The 20838-nt window shown below is 35.7% G+C and overlaps 1 protein-coding gene across 3 annotated transcripts; it reads left to right on the top strand.

Annotated features, from left to right (window-relative positions):
* The first annotated feature begins 699 nt into the window (after positions 1-699).
* Positions 700-20730, top strand: LOC115216611 (adenosylhomocysteinase). 3 transcript variants are annotated; one of them, XM_036502684.1, is made up of 10 exons: positions 700-857; positions 7826-8016; positions 8805-8933; positions 9866-9965; positions 10871-10983; positions 12764-12971; positions 15412-15617; positions 18461-18649; positions 20097-20231; positions 20278-20730. In XM_036502684.1, the coding sequence occupies exons 1-9, from the start codon at positions 830-832 to the stop codon at positions 20226-20228; spliced, it is 1296 nt and encodes a 431-aa protein (XP_036358577.1). In that variant the 5' UTR covers positions 700-829; the 3' UTR covers positions 20229-20231; positions 20278-20730. The 3 variants fall into 3 exon arrangements, with proteins under 3 accessions (XP_036358577.1, XP_029641952.1, XP_029641960.1); XM_029786092.2 differs by having other exon boundaries at positions 20097-20730; XM_029786100.2 differs by lacking the exon at positions 20278-20730 and having other exon boundaries at positions 18461-18653; positions 20097-20229.
* Positions 20731-20838: the final 108 nt, after the last annotated feature.

The raw sequence follows: 20838 nt of genomic DNA, 5'->3' as shown, positions 1-20838 counted from the left end.
GATGCAAACTGTAGTTATGCCACAAATGCTACTAGCTACCCGATCCTACTCATAGACCGTGTGGTCGTTGGGACATTTGCTTATGACGTCGCACCAGATTTCGCCATTTCTCTCGGCTTTCTGCTACCCCGTGAGTCGGCGAAATTGACAGCTTTTCACTCTTTGTAGTTACAACCGAACAGGTTTACACAAAGAAAGTGAAACGTTACACTCGAATATCGTCACTCTGTTAAGTATCATGAAATCACGGGATTTTTGTTCATAAATTCATTTTTGTCATCATTATAAATTGCACAACATATCAAAACGTTCGCTTCTTGATGATATACTATTTAACAGAAGCCACAGTTCCTACGTTAATAAAAGTAACCTTGATTAAAGGCCAAAATACAACATGAGCCAAATACGCGCTAGAAATTACCGTCAAATTTCCTACAAGTCACACCTGATCGACTGGAGGAAAACACATTAGATAGCGTAGTTTCAGATACCTTATGCCTGAAAGAAAAAAGACGGGATGGTCATGATCGGAACATCTTTGACCATAAGGTTGCTGGACCAGGGATAAGAATTACACAACTTTCAATGTAAAATGTAAACAAACTTGAACAGCAGTTTCTCTTTAACAATTAGTAAAGTTTATTTCAAATGGCTAAAGCCTTCATGAGAAAGCCAATCAGATCTTTTGTTATATATAACCATTCAGGTGCTTGTTCGTAGCCTAGTATATAAGGCTGTTCCCCGTAGTCGTCCGTCTTTTCGTTTCATAACCGGTAACAGATATCTATTGTCATTTTGCTCGTCCTATCTTACATCTCATATCAACAGAATGGCAAGCAAACCTCCTTACAAAGTTGGTAAGTACATGTACTGATAGTGATTGTTTTAGCTAACTCTTTTTATATTACTATTTTAATTCCCTTTTTAAAATCTATACTTTGTTTTATTCAGTAATATTCTTTTATTTTCTCTTTCTCTTATTACGGCATGACTCCGGTTACTCTGGATACCTTGACTATAAGATCATTTCAGATGAATTCCGCTAGAGTTTTTCAGTCAATTTAATTTTCTATAGTACTGTAAAAATGAATGAAAGTTTATTTTAAAAACCAGCCTCTATTGGCTAAAAATAGTAGCCAAATCTCTCAAATCAGAGTGGTCACGGCTAGAACATCTTTAGATTTTTGATGTTTAATCAACAATATTCTTGCAAGAGCTTGACCTAAACTTTTTTTTTTAATCGGGGCTAATGCAGTTTTGCACTTCTTGAAAAATGCATTTTTAAAAAAAAAGTTTTTTTTCTTCATATTCCTACGTTTTGGATATCGGAGATTACGAATACGCAATAATAATAATTAATAATTAACTCCCCCACCAACACCCCTCCCCCTCCCATTTAAAATATTGAACTTTCTCGAAATTTTTGCCCCCTATGACGGGGATGCCGGATATGCAAGAAACCACGTTTTGAAACTTTTAAATTCAATAAACATATAGGTAGGTGTATCAAATGATAGATAGATATGAAAGTCTTTCTGGGGCTAAAAACAACGGTAACATCGTCTTCTATAGAACTGCCACATTTAGTTGACAAATATATTTTATGAATAAACGGATAGGGATAAATAGACAGACAGACAAATAGATGTAAGTGTTCAAAATTAAAAATTAGGGGAGGGGGTGAAATTTGAGCCCCTTATTAAACTTTATAACATTAATTATTAAATATTAAGGTAAATTTTCAGAGTAACACCCGCACGATTTTACCAATATTAATGTTTGTTTCTCATAAAATAGTGTATATTTAATTTTCATTATATTATTATTTACGATTATGTAAAGCAAACGCAAAACACCAATTCTTCTCACATTAATGTTTTTGTCTATTTAATTTCGATTTCAATTCGCTACGATCTCTTTAAAGTAAACAAAATCAAAAATTTAAATTGGGTGGGGGAGAAATTAAAATTTGTTTTTTTTTCTTTTTTGCATATTCGTAATCTCCGACATCTAAAACGTAGGCATTTTCAGGGATAGGTGCGAAACTGCATTAGCCCCTTTTAAACCTTAACTTCGTTCATTTGTGTGATGAACCTTATGTTGCAGGGATTTCTTTAACCTTGTTCTAGCTCTCGCAAAAAGGATATGGTCAATTAAATAGATCTCAATATCTTACTGGGGCTTGTTTCATAGGTGAGAAGGACGAAGTCAAACTTGGCAGGGTTTGAACTTGGAAATACAAGGTAACACATGTGATTACTCGACCTGCTAGAAATAAGAAAGAGCAGGCAAATGCCTTTCAAATTATACGCCACTGTTATAAAACTTGGACACTGGATAATGTCACTCCCTAGATGCACTATGCCTGAAAACAAGATGAAATAGTCGTGGCGAACGGTTTGCTCATGGATTTGCTCAACGAACTAAGACAGGTCATAGAACTAGTAGCGGCGGGGTGGGGGTAGGCACTTTGGGTCTGCTGTAGGCAGTATGTTTTTTTTTTTTTTTTAATATATAGTTTAACACTCGGTCACCGAAAAAAAAAAAGTCGATTAATAGTTGTAAAAAATGTGTAGAAAACGAATATGAAAAAAATTGCGCAAACAAATGGAGAAGACTTTTTGGAAAATTCACACGATCCGATTTTTCCCTCATACTTTTCAGGAAAATGGATCTAAATAAATGAAATTTTATAGAAATACATGTCAAGTGGTATAGATTATAATTATAAAGATTTTTGTGAGGAAGGAGAGGACTTTCAGAAAATTCAAATGGTCTGATTTTCCCTCTCATAACTTTGAGAAGATGGCTATCTTTCAATGAAAGTTTATACTAATACTTAGATAGGTGAGATTGACACAAGCGGTGAGGAAAACATTGTATGCCTGCAACAATAAACCACTTTTGAAATCCAAGGGAAAAAAACCCCTGTAAATTATGGATTAACAGAATGATTAATATTGGTTAAAATGCCTTACACTGCAATGTTGACTGGGGTGGGAAAAAGTGACCTACTGAATATTAAAAACATTTTGTGAAGAATTTTGTAAGGAAAGTGCTTTAGTTGTCAGACAAGGCTAAAGCATTTAACTCCAGATCTTCAAGAACAACAATTAGTGAAAATGCTAAATAGTATATTGAGACAAATATCATTGTTTAATGTCCGCCTTCCATATTAGCATGGGTTTGATGGGGGCTGGCCAGGCATGAGCCTGCACCAGACTTTTGTCTCTGTTTTGGCATGGTTTTTACAGCTAGATACCCTTCCTAACACCATCCACCTGGCAGAGTGGACATAAATATTAAATGTGCTATTTTAATTGGCACCAAATGGTGGTACCCCAATATGATCACAGATGATAAACTTCACAATAAGAAAAAAAACAAATTATACAAATACAAGGATTACCAAGTGGAGCTATTAGAATGAAAACCAAATAACTATTGGTAACTCTAGGAGAGTTAACGAGGCATAAAAGAATTTTTTGCTTTGCATATGTGTAATCTCCAGCATCTTGAAACATAGGAATCCAAAAACCATTTTTTAAATGCATTTTTCAAGGAGAGGTACAATTCTGCATTAGACCCATTTTGTAGCCATTCCAAGACCAATTTTACATTGATTTAAAAATTATTTTTTTGCTTTTGTAATTTAACTTCCGGTCAACTTTAGTTTAGTGGACCAGCAATCAAAGGTATTTCAGTTGTGACCAATGTGGCTTTTATTCAAGCATAGTTCATCAAAGATTACATTTAAGGTTTAAGGAAGATTTGGCTTCCATTTCTAGCAGTCCAAAGATTATTTAGTCTTGTTAGATAACATCTAGTTGGAATCCACATGAAATCGTGCATGTAACATTGCTTTATTCTAGTTGAAAGTGAACGACAATGATATTAATGAATGGATTGTAGTTGCCAATGATGAGAAATTACTTTTGCAGATTAGATTATTGACAGTATGGTTAACACTTCAAATTAAGATGCAGAAATTTGTTCCAACAAAACTGATAGACAGGGTCATCTTGGTAGCATTATAAGCCTTCCTCAGGTAAACCAATGCACTGGGCCCTATAGTAATTATTGACAACAAACTGCAGCATATATAGATCAGAATTGGGCCCTAGACCTATGAGGACGCCAGGCAACTGCCCAATGTGTCCATGCTTTAAGACAGTATTGCCGACTGAAACAAAGCATTTGAAAAAGTATCTTGGTAAACAATATTATTGCAAAATATTTTGCAAGCGCATATGCATGAAAATACAGCTGTCACTAAGGAGGCTGAAAATTCTTAAATCTGTAGAAGTGCATTTATAGATCAATAACTTGTGTAGGAAAATTTAAAATGGCTCTTTGATATTTTTTTAATGTAAAATTGCTTTTCTCTGATTTAGAAATTTTCTTTTAATTAAAAAAAATATTTGCTTTACTTTTTTCCTTACACAATTAACACATAAGCTCTTATTTGTTATCTAGTACTTTTGTGAAAATAATTTCATTTTGAAAATTTTTTTTGTTTACTTTTTAAAATTTCTTTATCAATTTCTTATTGTGCAAATAGCAGCTATTAAAGGAGTTTTCAGTTCACTGTATCTTTACTTATCTTAAATCTCCCAGGTTGCTGTTATTTGCATCAAAAATATTTTATTTTTACTGTTTGTGAACTAATATCAATACTGAAGGCTTTAATGTCATTCACAATAGTAAATGAAAACAAGAAAATTGCAGCAAAGCTGTGTGATAGTGGTGTCAGATGTGGTATGCAGAGCCAAGAAATAATTAAAATTACTCCCTCAATAATGAGAAAATATTTTAATTCTTAACAAGAAAGGAAGGGAAGACTTCTCCAAAATTTATATTAATGAATGACAAAATGGAATAGAGAAGACAAGACCATAGAGAAGAGGAGACACAAGGGACAGAAAGTTAATAAAGTGGTCACAGAATGTCTGACAAACTAAAAATAATCCTTTCTACTAGAGGCACAAGGCCTGAAATTTTAGGAGAGGAGACTAGTTGATTACGTCAACCCCAGTATTTCACTGGTGCTTAATTTAATGACCTCAAAAAGATGAGAGGCAAAGTCGACTTCAGCAGAAATTGAAACCAGAATGTAACAGATATAATACTGCTAAGCATTTTGCCCTACATGCTAACAATTTTGCCAGTTTGCCACCTTAATAATAATAATTATAACAACAACAACAACAATAAAAAAGCTAAAGTGAAGATCAAATAAATGTGTTTTATTGGCATAAGATGACCATGCCCAAATATAACAATATATCAATGAAAATTAATGGAAAATGGTAATATGGAGTGAGTGGATTTTTGCAGTATGGTGGTATCAGACATATTTAAGTCTTATTAAACCTTATGTTGGCATGGAACTCCAGAATTTTTTTACTTTTTATTAGTTTCAGTTACTGGACCCACCTTGAATTAATTTGAGCAAATTGGCCCCAGCATTAATTTTTTATTAGTCTGTTACTTATTCTACCAGTCTCCTTTGCTGAACCATGAAGTTACTGAGACCTAAGCAAACATTGGTTGTCAAGTAGTGGTAGAGTACAATCATGACAACATACGTACCCCCCCCCCACACACACATACAGGGCCTCTCAAAACTAAATACCTTTTTTCTTTTTAAAAGATATATTTCTAGAAACAAAATGCTGTTTGATGCATTTAAATACTTAATCTAGTATTTAATATCCTGTGCAGTTTTTAATTAGTTACCTGTTTGGGCTTTATACTAATAGGTAGTGGCTGCACAGGTAAAACATAACAAGGGATGTCTATTTTCTTTTGAGGTATGTGTATATATACATATAGACATACATGCTTCTTTTAGTTTCTTCCTACCAAATTCACTCACAAGGCGTTTGTTAACTTGGGTCTATAATAGAAGACACCCAAAACCACGCAGGTGGGGAAGCTAGCTTAACACTTAACCATGCCTGTGCCTAAAAAATCTCATGGCCCCAACTGTTAGGTGTTTTGATATCTCCTTTCAAAGCTAGGGACATGTGTATGGAATTTTTGTGAATTAGACAAATCTGCCCATTTTTTACTTGGCAATGGGGTTGATTTTATATTGTTTATCTTTTTAATGAGCTTCTTCCCCATTTTTGTGAAAACCTCAAAGATATCTCTTATCAACCTTTGAACACTTGGCACAAACCGAGATAAATATTTCACCTACTGACATAATGTAATATGTGTGTTAATGAGGAAGGGAAAAAGATTGATGTTAAGTGTAACTCAAGGGCTTTAGCAACACAAGTGAATCCTTCATGACCACACTCACAAAACTTGGAGCTGACATAACATTGTGGATACGTCTCCCTAGGAGACGTGTTTTTCACTAGTAATGAATTTTTTATACACACTCACTCAGCCACCCAGTCAGTCTATTTATTTATTTTTAATATGTTCCTGTACACTAGAATGTAGAAACACAATTAGCTGAGCTCCAAGTAACAACGGAGTATCAAACAATTTTTCAGTGTGATTTTGCCCTTTCTGTGACAGATTTGAAGTTATGGCTTTTGTCCCTATCTGAACACAAGTTTGCCAAGCGTGAATTAACTTAGTATATGCACAAGTTTTTTTTCGACAAAATCCCACAGTGAATGCCTTTCATGTTCTTTTGTCCACAAGCATGTTAAATAAGTGTACATGTATTTTGATTCTCACTGTTTCATTTATAATAACAATATAATAATGAAATTATTGTATACAGTGCTCAGGTGCACCACAACTTGTCAGAGTATATGCAATAATGTACAAATGTCTGGAAAGCAAACAATGCATGAGTCAGATACATCCTTGTGTATGTATGGAGGGGAGTCCTTTTATTGGCATGTAGAATTTGTTGTATGAGTGTATTGTGAATAAGAGTAATCAAAATACTGAGAGTACTTCTTGGTGTATTTTAACATGAGATATTGGAAACAATGACTGAAACTGGGTTTCTCTAGTATGTCAGTCAGAGTTTACTGAAAACTTGTCTTGAAAAACCAGTAGCAGATTCAGGGAACTTTTGGCGAACATAATCACATCATCATCATCATCATTTAACGTCCGCTTTCCATGCTAGCATGGGTTGGACGGTTCAACTGGGGTCTGGGGAGCCCGAAGGCTGCACCAGGCCAGTCAGATCTGGCAGTGTTTCTACAGCTGGATGCCCTTCCTAACGCCAACCACTCCGAGAGTGTAGTGGGTGATTTTATGTGCCACCGACACAGGTGCCAGACGAGGCTGGCGAACGGCCACGCTCGGATGGTGTTTTTTTTTTTTTTTTGTGCCACCAACACAGGTGCCAGACGAGGCTGGCAGACGGCCACGCTCGGATGGTGTTTTTATGTGCCACCGACACAGGTGCCAGATGAGGCTGGCGAATGGCCACGATCTGATGGTGTTTGTTACGTGCCCACAGCACGGAGGCCAGTCGATGCGGTACTGGCTACGGCCACGTTCGGATGGTTTCCTTGTGTGCCACCGGCACTGGTACCACAAAGATACAAATTCCATTGATGTTCATCTATTTTGATTTGTTTTGATTTGATTTGATTACAATTGAATTGTAAATGAGCTACTTGATTTTCTCTGAATATTTCTTTATACATCAACCACACAACAGGAACTGAAGACATGGTCGTGCAAAACAAAATATTAACCCTTGAGATTATGTAAGGAAAAAATGATAGGTGAAAACACTGGAAAAATATCTTTTTATTAAGTATTCATAAAATGGAAAGAACTTGAAATTTTGATAATCTGACTTGTTTTAACTTTATATTTCACCTGTTATTTTTGTTAGCTGACATCAAACTTGCCGAAAGTGGCCGACTGGCAATTACTTTGGCTGAGAAAGAAATGCCTGGGCTCATGGAAATGCGTAAACGTTATGGCAGCAATAAAATTCTTAAGGGTGCACGTATTGCTGGATGTTTGCATATGACTGTCCAAACTGCTGTTTTAATTGAAACTCTTACAGAGCTTGGAGCAGAGGTAACTGTTTTGCTGTTTTTGAAATTTTATTGTTCCCAGTAACTTGGCATCCATGTTTACATCATTTTAGGTTACTATATAGAAATAGCCATGATTCTTAATCTCTTGCTTCCTTAAATCATGTTTTCTGGCTTTGGCATGCTGTTCACAGATGCGATGGTATCTTCATTTCTCTTAAGCGTCTTCTTTGCATTTCCCAGTATCAACTCCTTGGCTATCATGAAGAGGCACGTGGGCTTAGTGGTTAGGGTGTTGGATTTATGATCATAAGATTGTGGTTTCAACTCCTGGACCAGGTGACGTTTTTGTGTTCTTGAACAAAACACTTCATTTCACATTGCGCCAGTCCACCCAGTAAAATGAGTAATCCTGTGCCAGACTGGTGCCCTGTCCAGGCGGGGAATTAATATGCCATGGAAACACGGAAACCGGTCCTTATGAGTCGGCATAACTCGAGAAAAAACTTTAACCTATCATGGAGTGGAAAAATGTTACTTCATGCTGCCTATTTCTAGTGTTTGTAATAATGAGGTGGGCTAAACAGATTTCATTTAAAAACTTTTACACTTAGTAGTTTTCTAATAATAACGTTAAAATCTGTTCAAGGTAAAGGGGGAATAACTCCACAAAGAATTATTGCCGTATAAGTTATCGCCCCTGTGAGTGAGATGGTACCGTTATTTTCCGAACTATCATTAAATTATTCGGATATTCAGACACTGACATTTTCTGAATTCGTTTGGCCTTAGTGTATTTTAACACTCTTCTATTTTCTTTTTCTTTTCCAGGTCCAGTGGTCTAGTTGTAATATTTTCTCCACTCAAGACAATGCAGCAGCTGCTATTGCTAAAACTGGTGTCCCTGTTTATGCTTGGAAAGGAGAAACTGATGAAGAATATATTTGGTGTATTGAGCAGGTAAACAACCCTGATATTGTTAGGCAACAAATCTGTCATTTTGCAGTATATTCCTGTTTAGTAAAGTCATATTTTTACATGAGGACTATTGTTGCTGTTTAACTCCATGTCAACCTTGCAGGCATAGTGTGTTGTGTAGTTCTAGGGAGATATAACGATTTCAAGCTGGTTGAGCTACTGCATAGAGGTTCCTCTATTGGCTTTATAATAGTTGTTAATCACATGACAAATCTGTTGGCAATGTTAGTGAATCTATAACACAGACAATGAAATGTGCAGCAATTACAACAGCAACAAGCAAAGTTTTGATTTGTTTTATACCAAATCATTCCTTTGTCTCCAGTGTAATCACACTGATTCACTTTGTCTTGTTTATCCCTTTGCCTTGTCTCTTGTATTCATCAGTGTGAACATCTTGTATATTTTCTTTATTATTTTGAGTTAACTTTATAACAATCACAGATATTTTAAATTATAAGAGATTTTGTTACAACCCAATATCCTTTTTGGCACTAACTATTAACTATAATATGTGCAGTAGTTTCTGTTTTGTTTCTGAATAACAATAGTGGTAAAGTTAAAGAAAGAAAGCAAGAAAAAGGTGTGAAAAGAACAAGACTAAGGCAATATAACTAAATTGCTGTTATTAACCTCTTAGCTGTGAAGTTTGTTTGCAATAGGACAAGCTGAAGTATGTAAATTATTTTACATATATATATATATATATATATATATATATTATATATATATATATATATATATATATATAATATATATATATATATATATTCATCGTAGTAACTATAGTAATTATATTTAAATATAAGATCATATGGTTAGTGATCTAATGCATTACAGTTATCAATTTGAAATATATTTTAACGGTTATGCTTTATAATATTTTTCACTATTGTTCTGTTCTTTTATTTAAGACACTATATTTCAAAGATGGTCAACCTCTGAATTTGATCCTTGATGATGGTGGTGATCTTACTAATTTGATTCACACCAAATATCCACAATTATTAGAAGGTAAGAGTATGCAAATATATCTTTAGCCTTTTGCATTGTGTTGTTATGAATCTAATTTCTTAAGTGTTTTACAAATTTTTCTGCCATCTATACTCAGAATATTTAAATTGGTTGATCTTGTTAATCTGTTATTCCTAGGTATCATAATAGTTTATAAAGTCTGGTATCTTTAATTATGAGGCCAGTATTATTTTGATCTGCTTTTTATTCAGGCTTTCAGAAGACCTTTAGATGTCTCTGAATTTCTTGTTTGATTTCTGCAACTGTTTAAAATTATAGGTGCAAGATTAGATTCTAGCCACTGTTGAGGTAATTTGACTCTGAAGAATCTATGAAGTAGGGTGTTTTATTTGAACATGTTTCTGAAATATGTTGCTGATTCTCTATATTTTCTCAGACAGTTTGGTTTAACCCCTGTTTTGTGCTTGAATGACCATAAGTTTTATATGATGGGCTGGGTAATTTGTTTGCTAGAAATGTATTTTCAAGTAACTTGTTTCTTGTATGTGAGCTTATAATGGTGCAGTCCAGTGTCTGTTGTGTTTTAATGTACTGATGTTCTCACACCTGCTTCTGTCTTTTGTTGTACCAGTATACCAAAGAATAATAGTTGGTTGTTTCCCTCCTTCAGAGTAAACTGGATTTACGGATGTAGTCTCCAGCAACTTAGGCACTGTCTTTGTGTTGCCAGAGTACAAAAGTGTCTTTCATGTATTTTAATCAGGTTGCCAGTTTTTATGTTGTGCTTTCTGGAGCTAAGTCTGCAAACAATTTGTTCAACTGAGAGGTGAATGAGTTATAGTAATGTCTTATCACTTTGGTTAAGAAATCTTGACAAAAGTATTTTTCATTTTTTAACAACCGTAAATTTTATGATTAAATGAATTTCACATTGATGTTTTCAGGGATTAAGGGTTTGTCTGAGGAAACTACCACTGGTGTCCATAATTTGTACAAGATGTTAGAGAGGAAACAACTGAAAGTTCCAGCAATTAATGTCAATGATTCTGTAACAAAGGTAAATGCAATCTGTACAATAAATTTATTTAGAGTTGCGTGTGTGTGTGCACATGCATGTGTATGTATTAGTTCTTAGTTAATCGACATCTTAATTCTATGACATGTTTTGTGTAAGCAAAAACTTTTAATATTTTTTCAAGTGCTTTAGTTACATTAAATTGGCTTATTTTACCTTAAAATATTACCGGTACTTGTAAGATAGAGATAAAAGGCTAAGTTAAATCCAACTAAATCTAGGATGGTGTGCTGGAAATGGATAACTTGTGATGTAATTGCTAGCCTCTTTGACTCAACCAACTACTGTCACTTTCAAAGGGAAAGAAACAGATGTGGGTAGTGAAAATGTGATATGGGGTTGGCTAACAATGTTGATGACACAAGTGTTTTAATTTCAGTTTCCAGCTTGGATGCATTTTAGATTTTGAATGGTACAGTAGCTGTGAAGATGCTAGAATGGTTCTATTATCTTGTATTGAAGATCATATAATTTGTACAAATTACGGATGGTAATGCCAATAACCATAACCAAGCTCTTTGAGTAGTGAAATCTGTATGGTCAATGTTCAGTCTGAACATCTGTACGGTGATGTCTGCAGGAAAAATGTGGGTAGAGTGGTTAGCGTCTCATGGGTGAGGCAGACAGGGATATAGTAGGAGGAAAATGTGTGTGTCTAATTGGAGTTGACATGTAATTTTTTTTTTACGTAAGACAATTTTAGCTAAAGTGATCCATAAAATTCATGAGGAAAAGTTCATGGACCATCAAGTATAAATTTATTTTCATTTGCATTATCCATTACAATAGGACATAAATATTTTAAGCTAATAAATTAATCATGCATTAATAAGAGGAGACTGTTCGTAGGTTAAACCTTATAAAGTATTTGTGAGCAAGTTTTACCAATGGATGCAGTCAAGGTTGTTATGTACAAACAATACACCATCAAATGTGAGAGCAGTATTCTATTGTGGGTCTTTAACCCTTTAGTATTTAAACTGACCATATCAGGCCCAAATATTCTACCTGTTTTATGTTCAAACTGACCAGATCCAGCCTTTCACATCTGTCCTACAATGTCATTCTAAGAATAAAACAATCGCATCAAAATCTCGAAATCACAAAATAATGCATGATTAATTCAAAACAATGTGAATAAATAAGCATTACATTTGACTGAGTAATTTGGATGCTAAAGGGTTAAGCTTTAAGAATTGCCAGATTATACAAAAAAAAGTTGGTATGTTTTCTGGCTCTGAAGAAGACTTGTCTTTAGGATGCTACTTGTGATGTTGTCAAGAACAATTAGCAATAGTGGTTCCTAGCACCATTAAAGTGACATTAAAGATTTTGATTGTGTTATTCATGACAAGAGAAATATACAAGATTATCTGTATAAGAGGTTATTGTTGGCTGCAACAAAATCAGTCTTCTGAAGTTATGAGTTCAAATCCTGCAAAATCAGTTTTACTTCCCAGTTTTGATTAGAATACCAATAGTATTTTGGATTTATTTTACCTATGCTAATTACTTGAAATATAATTCAACTTGTTTAGCCTAAACAGTTCTGTATTTAGGTCAGTAAGTAAATAGAATACCAGAATGAATGGTTTACAGTATTTTTGTTTGTGTTCTGAGTTCAAATTCTGCTGGAGCTAATTGTCTCTTACATTTCTCATCTGTTAATAAAACAGATACCAGTAATATAACTGTATTTAATTTGATTATAATCTCATTTACAAACATTGACTAATATGTTATATTTTAACTATAATTGCAGAGCAAGTTTGACAATTTATATGGTTGCCGTGAATCTCTGGTTGATGGCATTAAACGTGCCACAGATATCATGTTAGCTGGTAAAGTAGCTGTTGTGGCTGGTTATGGAGATGTTGGCAAAGGCTGTGCTCAATCACTGAGAGGTTTCGGTACCAGAGTCATTGTCACTGAAATTGATCCCATCAATGCCTTGCAGGCTGCTATGGAAGGTATATAATTATGTTCCGTTTGGGCCTGAAAATAGGTTTTTGAATTTTCTTTGATAGCAAACCTTGCTTTTGTTTTTATGCATGGACTCTGCTAATCCATGTCACTTAGTGATGATTCTGATTAGGATAATCTTTTGGGAAAGTTTTTCTTTTTTTGTTTCAGTTCATCAACCTTGTTTGATCATTTGACTCCTCCATTTATGTTATTGCATAAAGTGCTTATGGGTGTATACATAAATTAAATTTCTCCATACATTCAGTGCTAAATAAATTCATGGAATTTTTTTCAACACATAAACATTAACATTTTTGGTTCAACTTTTGAACATTATATTACAAACATGTTTGCCCCTAAAATATAATTTTCTTCTTGTAACACCATATGCTATTTTGTTTGAACTACATAATTTTGGTTTACCTATTTGTTCCCATGTTTTCTCATTTATGATTGTGATATCACGTCCCATATCTAATTGCATTCTGACACTAGTGTTTTCAATTCTCACTTTCACAAATTTTCTGTTTGTTATAGTCACAACTTTTCCTTCTGACAAACTATTTTTTCTTGTTTGTTCCATTTTCCTATCATTCTAGTTTTGCAGTGTGATTTTATATCCTGTAAATCTGCAGCGAAAACACTTTGCTTTTGTATACGGACAATCTTTTTCCAGGTGCATCCCACCACATGCCATAGATGGGTCTACGTCCCAATATTTTTTTATCTTTCCTGCAACACTTTGTCTTCAGATTTTTTTTGCACTGGTCTTATGTGGAAACACCCATTCTGTTGAATTTTTTGTGTCCTATCTTAATTTTAATATCCAGTCACACTCTTCTGACAGTTTCTGCAATGTCAAATCCTGGTTCATTTCCAGTTTTGATAGAATTTTCGTTCAGATTTCTGCATCCACTCTATCAATCTTTGTGCAAAAATCAAACACCTGAAAAAATCTGGAGTAAGCATATCTAGCTTTAATCTCTCACAGTCTTGATTGCCTGTATAAGTAGTGAAGTCTTCATCCTTGCTCTTTTTTATGTTTAAACATTTCCATCTAGTATTGAACAATGAGCTCTTTTCAATAAACATTTTGCTCAAAATTTCAATGGTGTTGGTGAAATTTATGTCAGATGCTTTTTTTTGGCAATATGAAGTTACTACATCTGTCATGTTCTGCTGCTGCTAGTTTTCTTAAAAGTAAACAAGTTTTCTTTTCGTTCATCCAATCTTTACATTCTTTTTCAAAAGTTTGTTGAAATCTTCAAAAGTAAGCATCAAAGGTTACTCCTTCATCGGGGTCATATTTGAGTTCGTTTATGGAATTTGCTACATGATCAGGTGAAAATGTATTCTCCGAATTGGTTATCAACTTCATTAGGTGTAACATTTGCTGCTGCAATCCTATTTATCATTGTTGTTCTCGTTCCTTGAGTTGTTATTGCTGTTTTTGCAACTCAACTATCCCAGCTAACAAGTCTTCCATATTTTACAATTTTCGCTAGTTTGCACAAGAATTTTATTTCTTTTTTGTCGAGGTATTTAATTTTCCACGTGAATTAGTTTAAACTCTCCATGTGAATGTTTTTTTTCCACTCCGCGTAAATTTGTTTTCCCTCATTGCCACTGCTGTATCTATCTTTTGATGATGGTTGTCATTCTGACAGATATTATGATATTCCAAAGTCATCGATAGAATGGTTCTATGTGGCACTGTACAACCCCCAGTCATACAGTGTTATTATCCTCAAAAGGTTTAAGCATTATAATGTACTCTTGACATTCCTGACCTTCTCTTCTCAACCAGCTACTAATCTATTTATAATGGCTAGCTGCTATCACATTTTACCAGAAGGGGTGTACAGTTTCACTATACAACAGGTTATCAAACTCACATGTGCTGATATACTGGTATACTTTTGTTTCTCACCTGCTGTCTATCAGACTATATTAAACTTTCTCTCATGTTGGGTCCAGTACTGTATTAATTATAGCCTTGCTTTATTTTCATATAGTTCTGGCCTATTACTGTCTAATAAACTGACTTTTTCTGCATCCCAAGTTTAATCTCCCATATTGACTCAACTATTCTTTTAGGTAGATCTGAGCAAAAACAGCAGTAGTAATCTTATTGCAATTCATTAGATTTAAGCTAGGTTTCTTGTAACACACTAACTATATTACACATAGGGTCAGTATTTCATATTAACTTGTCTGTTTGGATAGTGCTTATCTACTATGTTGGAACTTTCTATATGAATTTGATTTTATTATCATGGCACAATGAATGCTAGGTCAGATTACTGGACTATTAACCAAATACTGTTTTAGAATAACTGTGCTTAATACAAGGAATGCTCTAACATAAAGAGCATCTGTCCCAATGCAAATTTTGAAAAATAGATGTAATATAGTGAAAAGCAAAAATAACTTTTTCTTTTTCAGGATATGAAGTTACAACTATGGATGAAGCATGTAAAATTGGACGTATCTTTGTAACAACTACTGGCTGTCGTGATATCATTACACCAAAACACCTCATGGAAATGCCAGATGATGCTATTGTTTGTAACATTGGCCATTTTGATGTTGAAATTGATGTTGATTGGTTAAATAAGAATGCAGTGGAAAAAGTGGTTATCCAGCCACAGGTAAATATTTAGTTTTAATTAAGTGCTTTCTTTCTTTTATAGTTTTTTTTTAACTGATGTATCTATCATTGCTGTGAGGTTAGGGTAGTAATTTACTGAGGCCAGGGTTGTGATAAACCCTGCCACAATTATTCCATTGATATTAGATGGTTTACAGCAATAGAATGGTTCCAATACAAAATACTGATCTGTACATTAAATATAAATTTACCAATGGCATAATTCCCAAGTTCATCATCATCATCATCATCGTTTAGCGTCCGTTTTCCATGCTAGCATGGGTTGGACGGTTCTACTGGGGTCTGTGAAGCCTGAAGGCTTCATCAGGCCCAGTCAAATCTGGCAGTGTTTCTACAGCTGGATGCCCTTCCTAACGCCAACCACTCCGTGAGTGTAGTGGGTGCTTTTTATGTGCCACCCGCACTGGTGCCAGACAGAGCTGGCAAACGGATGGTGCTTTTTATGTGCCACCGAACGGATGGTGCTTTTTATGTGCCACCGGCACGAGGGACAGGCGAGGCTGGCAACGGACACGAAACGGGGCGGTGCTGGCAATGGTCGCGAAACGGAAAGTTCTCTTACATGCCACCGGCACTGGTAACACATCTGCAATTTCCATTGATCGATTTCGATTCTGATCCTCACTTGCCTCAACGGGTCTTCACAAGTAGAGTTTCGACATGCCACCGGCACTGGTAACACATCCGCAATTTACATTCTGATCCTCACTTGCCTCAACACGTCTTCACAAGTAGTTTTGTGTCCCAAGAAGGGAAGGTATGCATACGTAGGCTGGCTCCATCCCATGTAGAAGGCCACGGGTTATGGACTCACTTGTCCTGCCGGGTCTTCTCGTGCACAGCACACTTCCAGAGGTCTCGGTCTCTAGTCATTTCCTCAGTGAGACCTAAAGTTCGAAGGTCGTGCTTCACCACCTCGTCCCAGGTTTTCCTGGGTCTGCCTCTTCCACAGGTTCCCTCAACCGCTAGGGTATGGCACTTTTTCACACAACTATCTTCATCCATTCTCGCCACATGCCCATACCAGCACAAACGTCTCTCTTGCACACCACAACTGATGCTTCTTAGGTCCAGCTTTTCTCTCAAGGTACTTACACTCTGCCGAGTGTGAGTACCGGCATTACACATCCATCGGAGCATACTGGCTTCATTTCTTGCGAGCTTACACATATCCTCAGCAGTCACGGCCCATGTTTCACTGCCATGTAGCATGGCTGTTCGTACACACGCATCATACAGTCTGCCTTTCACTCTGTGCGAGAGGCCTTTTGTCACCAGCAGAGGTAAGAGCTCTCTGAACTTTGCCCAAGCTATTCTTACTCTAGCAGTTACACTTTCAGCACACCCGCCCCCGCTGCTGACTTGGTCACCTAGGTAACGGAAACTATCAACTATTTCTAGTTTTTCTCCCTGGAAAGTGATGGAAGTTGGTCTCAGAGCATTTTCAGTGTTTATTGTTCCTGAGCATCTGCCACATACAAAAACCATCTTCCTAGTTAGCCTTCCTTTGACATTGCTGCATCTCTTATGTGTCCATAGCTTACACTTGGTGCATCTTATAGAGTTTCTACCTACACCTTTTCTACAGATCGAGCAGGGCCATCTACCTGAAGGTGTTTGTGATTTGTCTACCTTCCTACTGATTACGACTTTGGTTTTAGCTAGATTGACTCTGAGGCCCTTCGATTCTAATCCTTGTTTCCACACCTGAAACTTCTCCTCCAGTTCTGATAGCGACTCAGCAATTAGAGCAAGGTCATCAGCATAGAGGAGCTCCCAAGGGCATCCTGTCTTGAATTCCTTCGTTATTGCCTGGAGGACTGATAAATAGGAGGGGGCTGAGTACTGAGCCTTGGTGGACCCCTACCTCTACCCGGAATTCTTCACTGTACTCATTTCCAACCCTCACCCTACTAGCAGCGTCCCTATACATGGCCCGCACAGCTCTCACTAACCATTCATCTATCCCTAGTTTCCTCATTGCCCACCAGATAAGGGATCGGGGGACCCTGTCGAAGGCTTTCTCCATGTCAACAAAAGCCAGGTACAGGGGCTTATCTTTGGCTAGGTATTTCTCCTGCAGCTGCCTTACCAGGAATATAGCATCAGTAGTACTTTTCCCTGGCACAAACCCAAACTGCATCTCATCTAAACTAACTCTCTCTCTAATTAGTTGGGCTATGACCCTCTCCGTAACACAAAACAGTAAAATGCTGTCTAAACAATGCTCATATTTGCTGATTTTTGCTATTTGATTAATAGCTTTCTGGTTTTTGATTACAGTGCATCTTCACAAAAATATTCAATATTCTGCCTGCATTTGAGCAGAAATCTGTTAAGTAATATTTTAAGAATAGTCTTAGTTAGTGTGCCAACAAGATCAAATAAAACTAATGATATATTTAATAAGATGGTGTTGCAGTTTTCAGGCAAGGTTCTTTACACGTCATTTTATATATCTTCATACAATAAACTTCTGAAATAAGAAACACAGGTTAATGGCACTTTAGAAAATTGCTGCACAGTAGAGACAGCTGCTGGCAGTATGCTGGTTTATTTACAATTTGCAGAAGCAATTTTGAAAACACTTCGAACTAAACCCATTTTAAAATGGAAGAGAAATTTGAATGTTTTTAGCCAATGTAGTGATATTCCATATACTGTACATCTATTTCTTTTGTTTACTGTAATCCATTTATGTTCAGACTTAAACACGTTAAAAAAACATTCAATGACTGAAACAAGTAAAAGAATAAAAGATTACAGATTTAGGTTTTTGTTTGAATTAATATAATTATATATTTTTTCTCTTTCTTATCAAAGGTTGACCGCTACACTTTGAAAAATGGCCGACATGTGATCATTTTGGCTGAGGGGCGTTTGGTGAATCTTGGTTGCGCTCATGGTCACCCCAGTTTTGTGATGAGCAATTCATTCACTAACCAAACTTTGGCACAAATTGAACTCTGGACTAAAAAATACTCTATTGGAGTTCATTTCTTACCCAAAAAAGTAAGTAGCTTTTCCTTTTGAGTCTAAAATTGTTACATCATTGTCAGTGTTAAAGAACTTGCTAATTATTTTAATTTTATATCAAATACCTAGTAGCAAGCTTATCACTTTTTAAGAAGTAGGCTATTGAACTAAGCTGGATGGGTGTTCATTTATTTTATAACATTAATTTTTCTTGAGAAGACCTACCCACGTCAGCGAAACTGAGTTCTAGAAGCACTGTGTGTCCCACTCACACTTAACAAGAAAACTTCTCACACTACCACAACAAACCAAACTATGTCTCTACATCTCATCCTTACATTTCTGTTTCCTGCACTCCCAGTCCTCTTAGCCCTGTGCTACTGTATCATTGCTCTCTGCTAGCCTGCAACTTGTGTGTTCCACCCACACATAACAAGAAAACTTTTCACTCACCCTACCCCAACAAACCAATCTACATCTCCACATCTCTTCATATTTCCTCCGTCATACATTATGCTTAGATCTCACTCCCCATCCCTGTCCTCATGTCCCTATTCCTCTGTATCATTGCTATCTGGTAGCCCCCACCTCCAACTATATATACCCAGGTTTTCGTCACTCCTCTTCCACACTCTCTAATCACACTTCCTCCACAATATCCTGCCACTTATACTATGGCGTTCAAACCTCAAGGGTATGCCCTAGCACTTGCCACCATCTATATCTCTCTCTTCCTTTACTTAACCATCCCGTTTATATTCTGATCCCCATCCCTTGTGAGTATGTCTAGCATTTTACCACCACCACTATCCTGCTGTCTCCAACTCTCTTTCTCTCCTTTTACACATCCCTCAGGTTGGGTAATCGTGTATTTCCTTTGCAGTAGTGCACCTGTTTCTGTCTTCATTCCTGATTTCTCTCTCTTTCCAGCTGGGTAACCTTGTATTTCTTCTACAGCAAGACACCTGTCTCTTTCTTACTATAACCTTTCATCATCCAACACATCCTCTTGAAAGGTTTTTTTCTTCTTGTCTTGCAAGTACTTGGTGACACTTAAAAGCACCCATTCCACACTGTAAAGTGGTTGATATTCCAAAGGGCATCCAGCTTGCCAAAACTGACCTCGCCACATAAAAAGCACTAAGTCCATTTTTGCTGAGTGGTTGGTGTTAGGAAGGGCATCCAGCAGTAAAAATCCTGCCAAAACAGTCGCAGAAGTCTGGTGCAGGCTTCTGCCTGGCTGGCTCTTGTCAAATCATCCCACCCATGCTAAGATGGACGTTAAACAATGTTGATGAATTTGTGAATAATGGTGTCATAGCCCATAGATCTTTAATAGACTAATTAATTGCTCACTGTACATCTAGTAGCAAGAGTGACAAGTGAGCAAAAACATCATGCTAATGTAGGTATATACATACTTTGAATATAGATATGTCTGCTTGTTTATAGTCTAATTCTTTATTTTTCCTTTTATTTTTAGCTTGATGAAGAAGTAGCTTCTTTGCATTTGGGTCATCTTGGTGTGAAGTTAACAGAACTAACTGATGCACAAGCTACATACCTTGGAGTGGACAAGAAAGGACCCTTTAAGCCTGATCACTACCGTTATTGAGTTATACCTTTTTAATTGGTTTTGAATTGTATGACTAAATTGACGTTCAATAACAAATTAATCCATTATCAAAACACTTATAGGGAAAGGGTATTTTATTTTGGTTCTAGTACATTCTTATTTGGTATAAAATAAATCTTTAAGTAATGGCATTACACTTGTTTTGTGGTACTCCAGCATTGCCATTTGTTTCAAATGAACTTTCCAGCTCAATTTGTTTTTTAGTATTTAGTTCTCATTTTTTGAAAAATTAACAAAATATACTGTTTAGAATTATAAGGTATTTAAAAAATTTTTTTTATGGTAATACCAAATGGTTCAGTGGATGCTATATGATATTTGATGTATTACAATATGGGACCCAAGCAAAACTAGAATTTGAATATTTTCTGTAAGCTTCAATATCTCCATCCAGGGTTGTTAGAGAAATTTGTTATTTCTACAAAGTGTTCAACACACTGATGGCATAAAATTCTAAATGAATAAATTATTTTTTAACGTATTTTTCTTAATATTTTGGGCAAAGATTAAAAATCCCTAATGTGCAGAAATTGCAATTTTTTTCTAATAAAAAACTAAAACACTAAATTCTTGATTTTTATTTTTTTTG

This window comes from Octopus sinensis, linkage group LG1 (assembly GCF_006345805.1).
Source record: "Octopus sinensis linkage group LG1, ASM634580v1, whole genome shotgun sequence".
In the NCBI taxonomy this organism is placed as follows: Eukaryota; Metazoa; Mollusca; class Cephalopoda; order Octopoda; family Octopodidae; genus Octopus; species Octopus sinensis.
The sequence above is the reverse complement of the archived record's forward strand: the minus strand, read 5'-3'. Positions and strand labels throughout refer to the sequence as shown.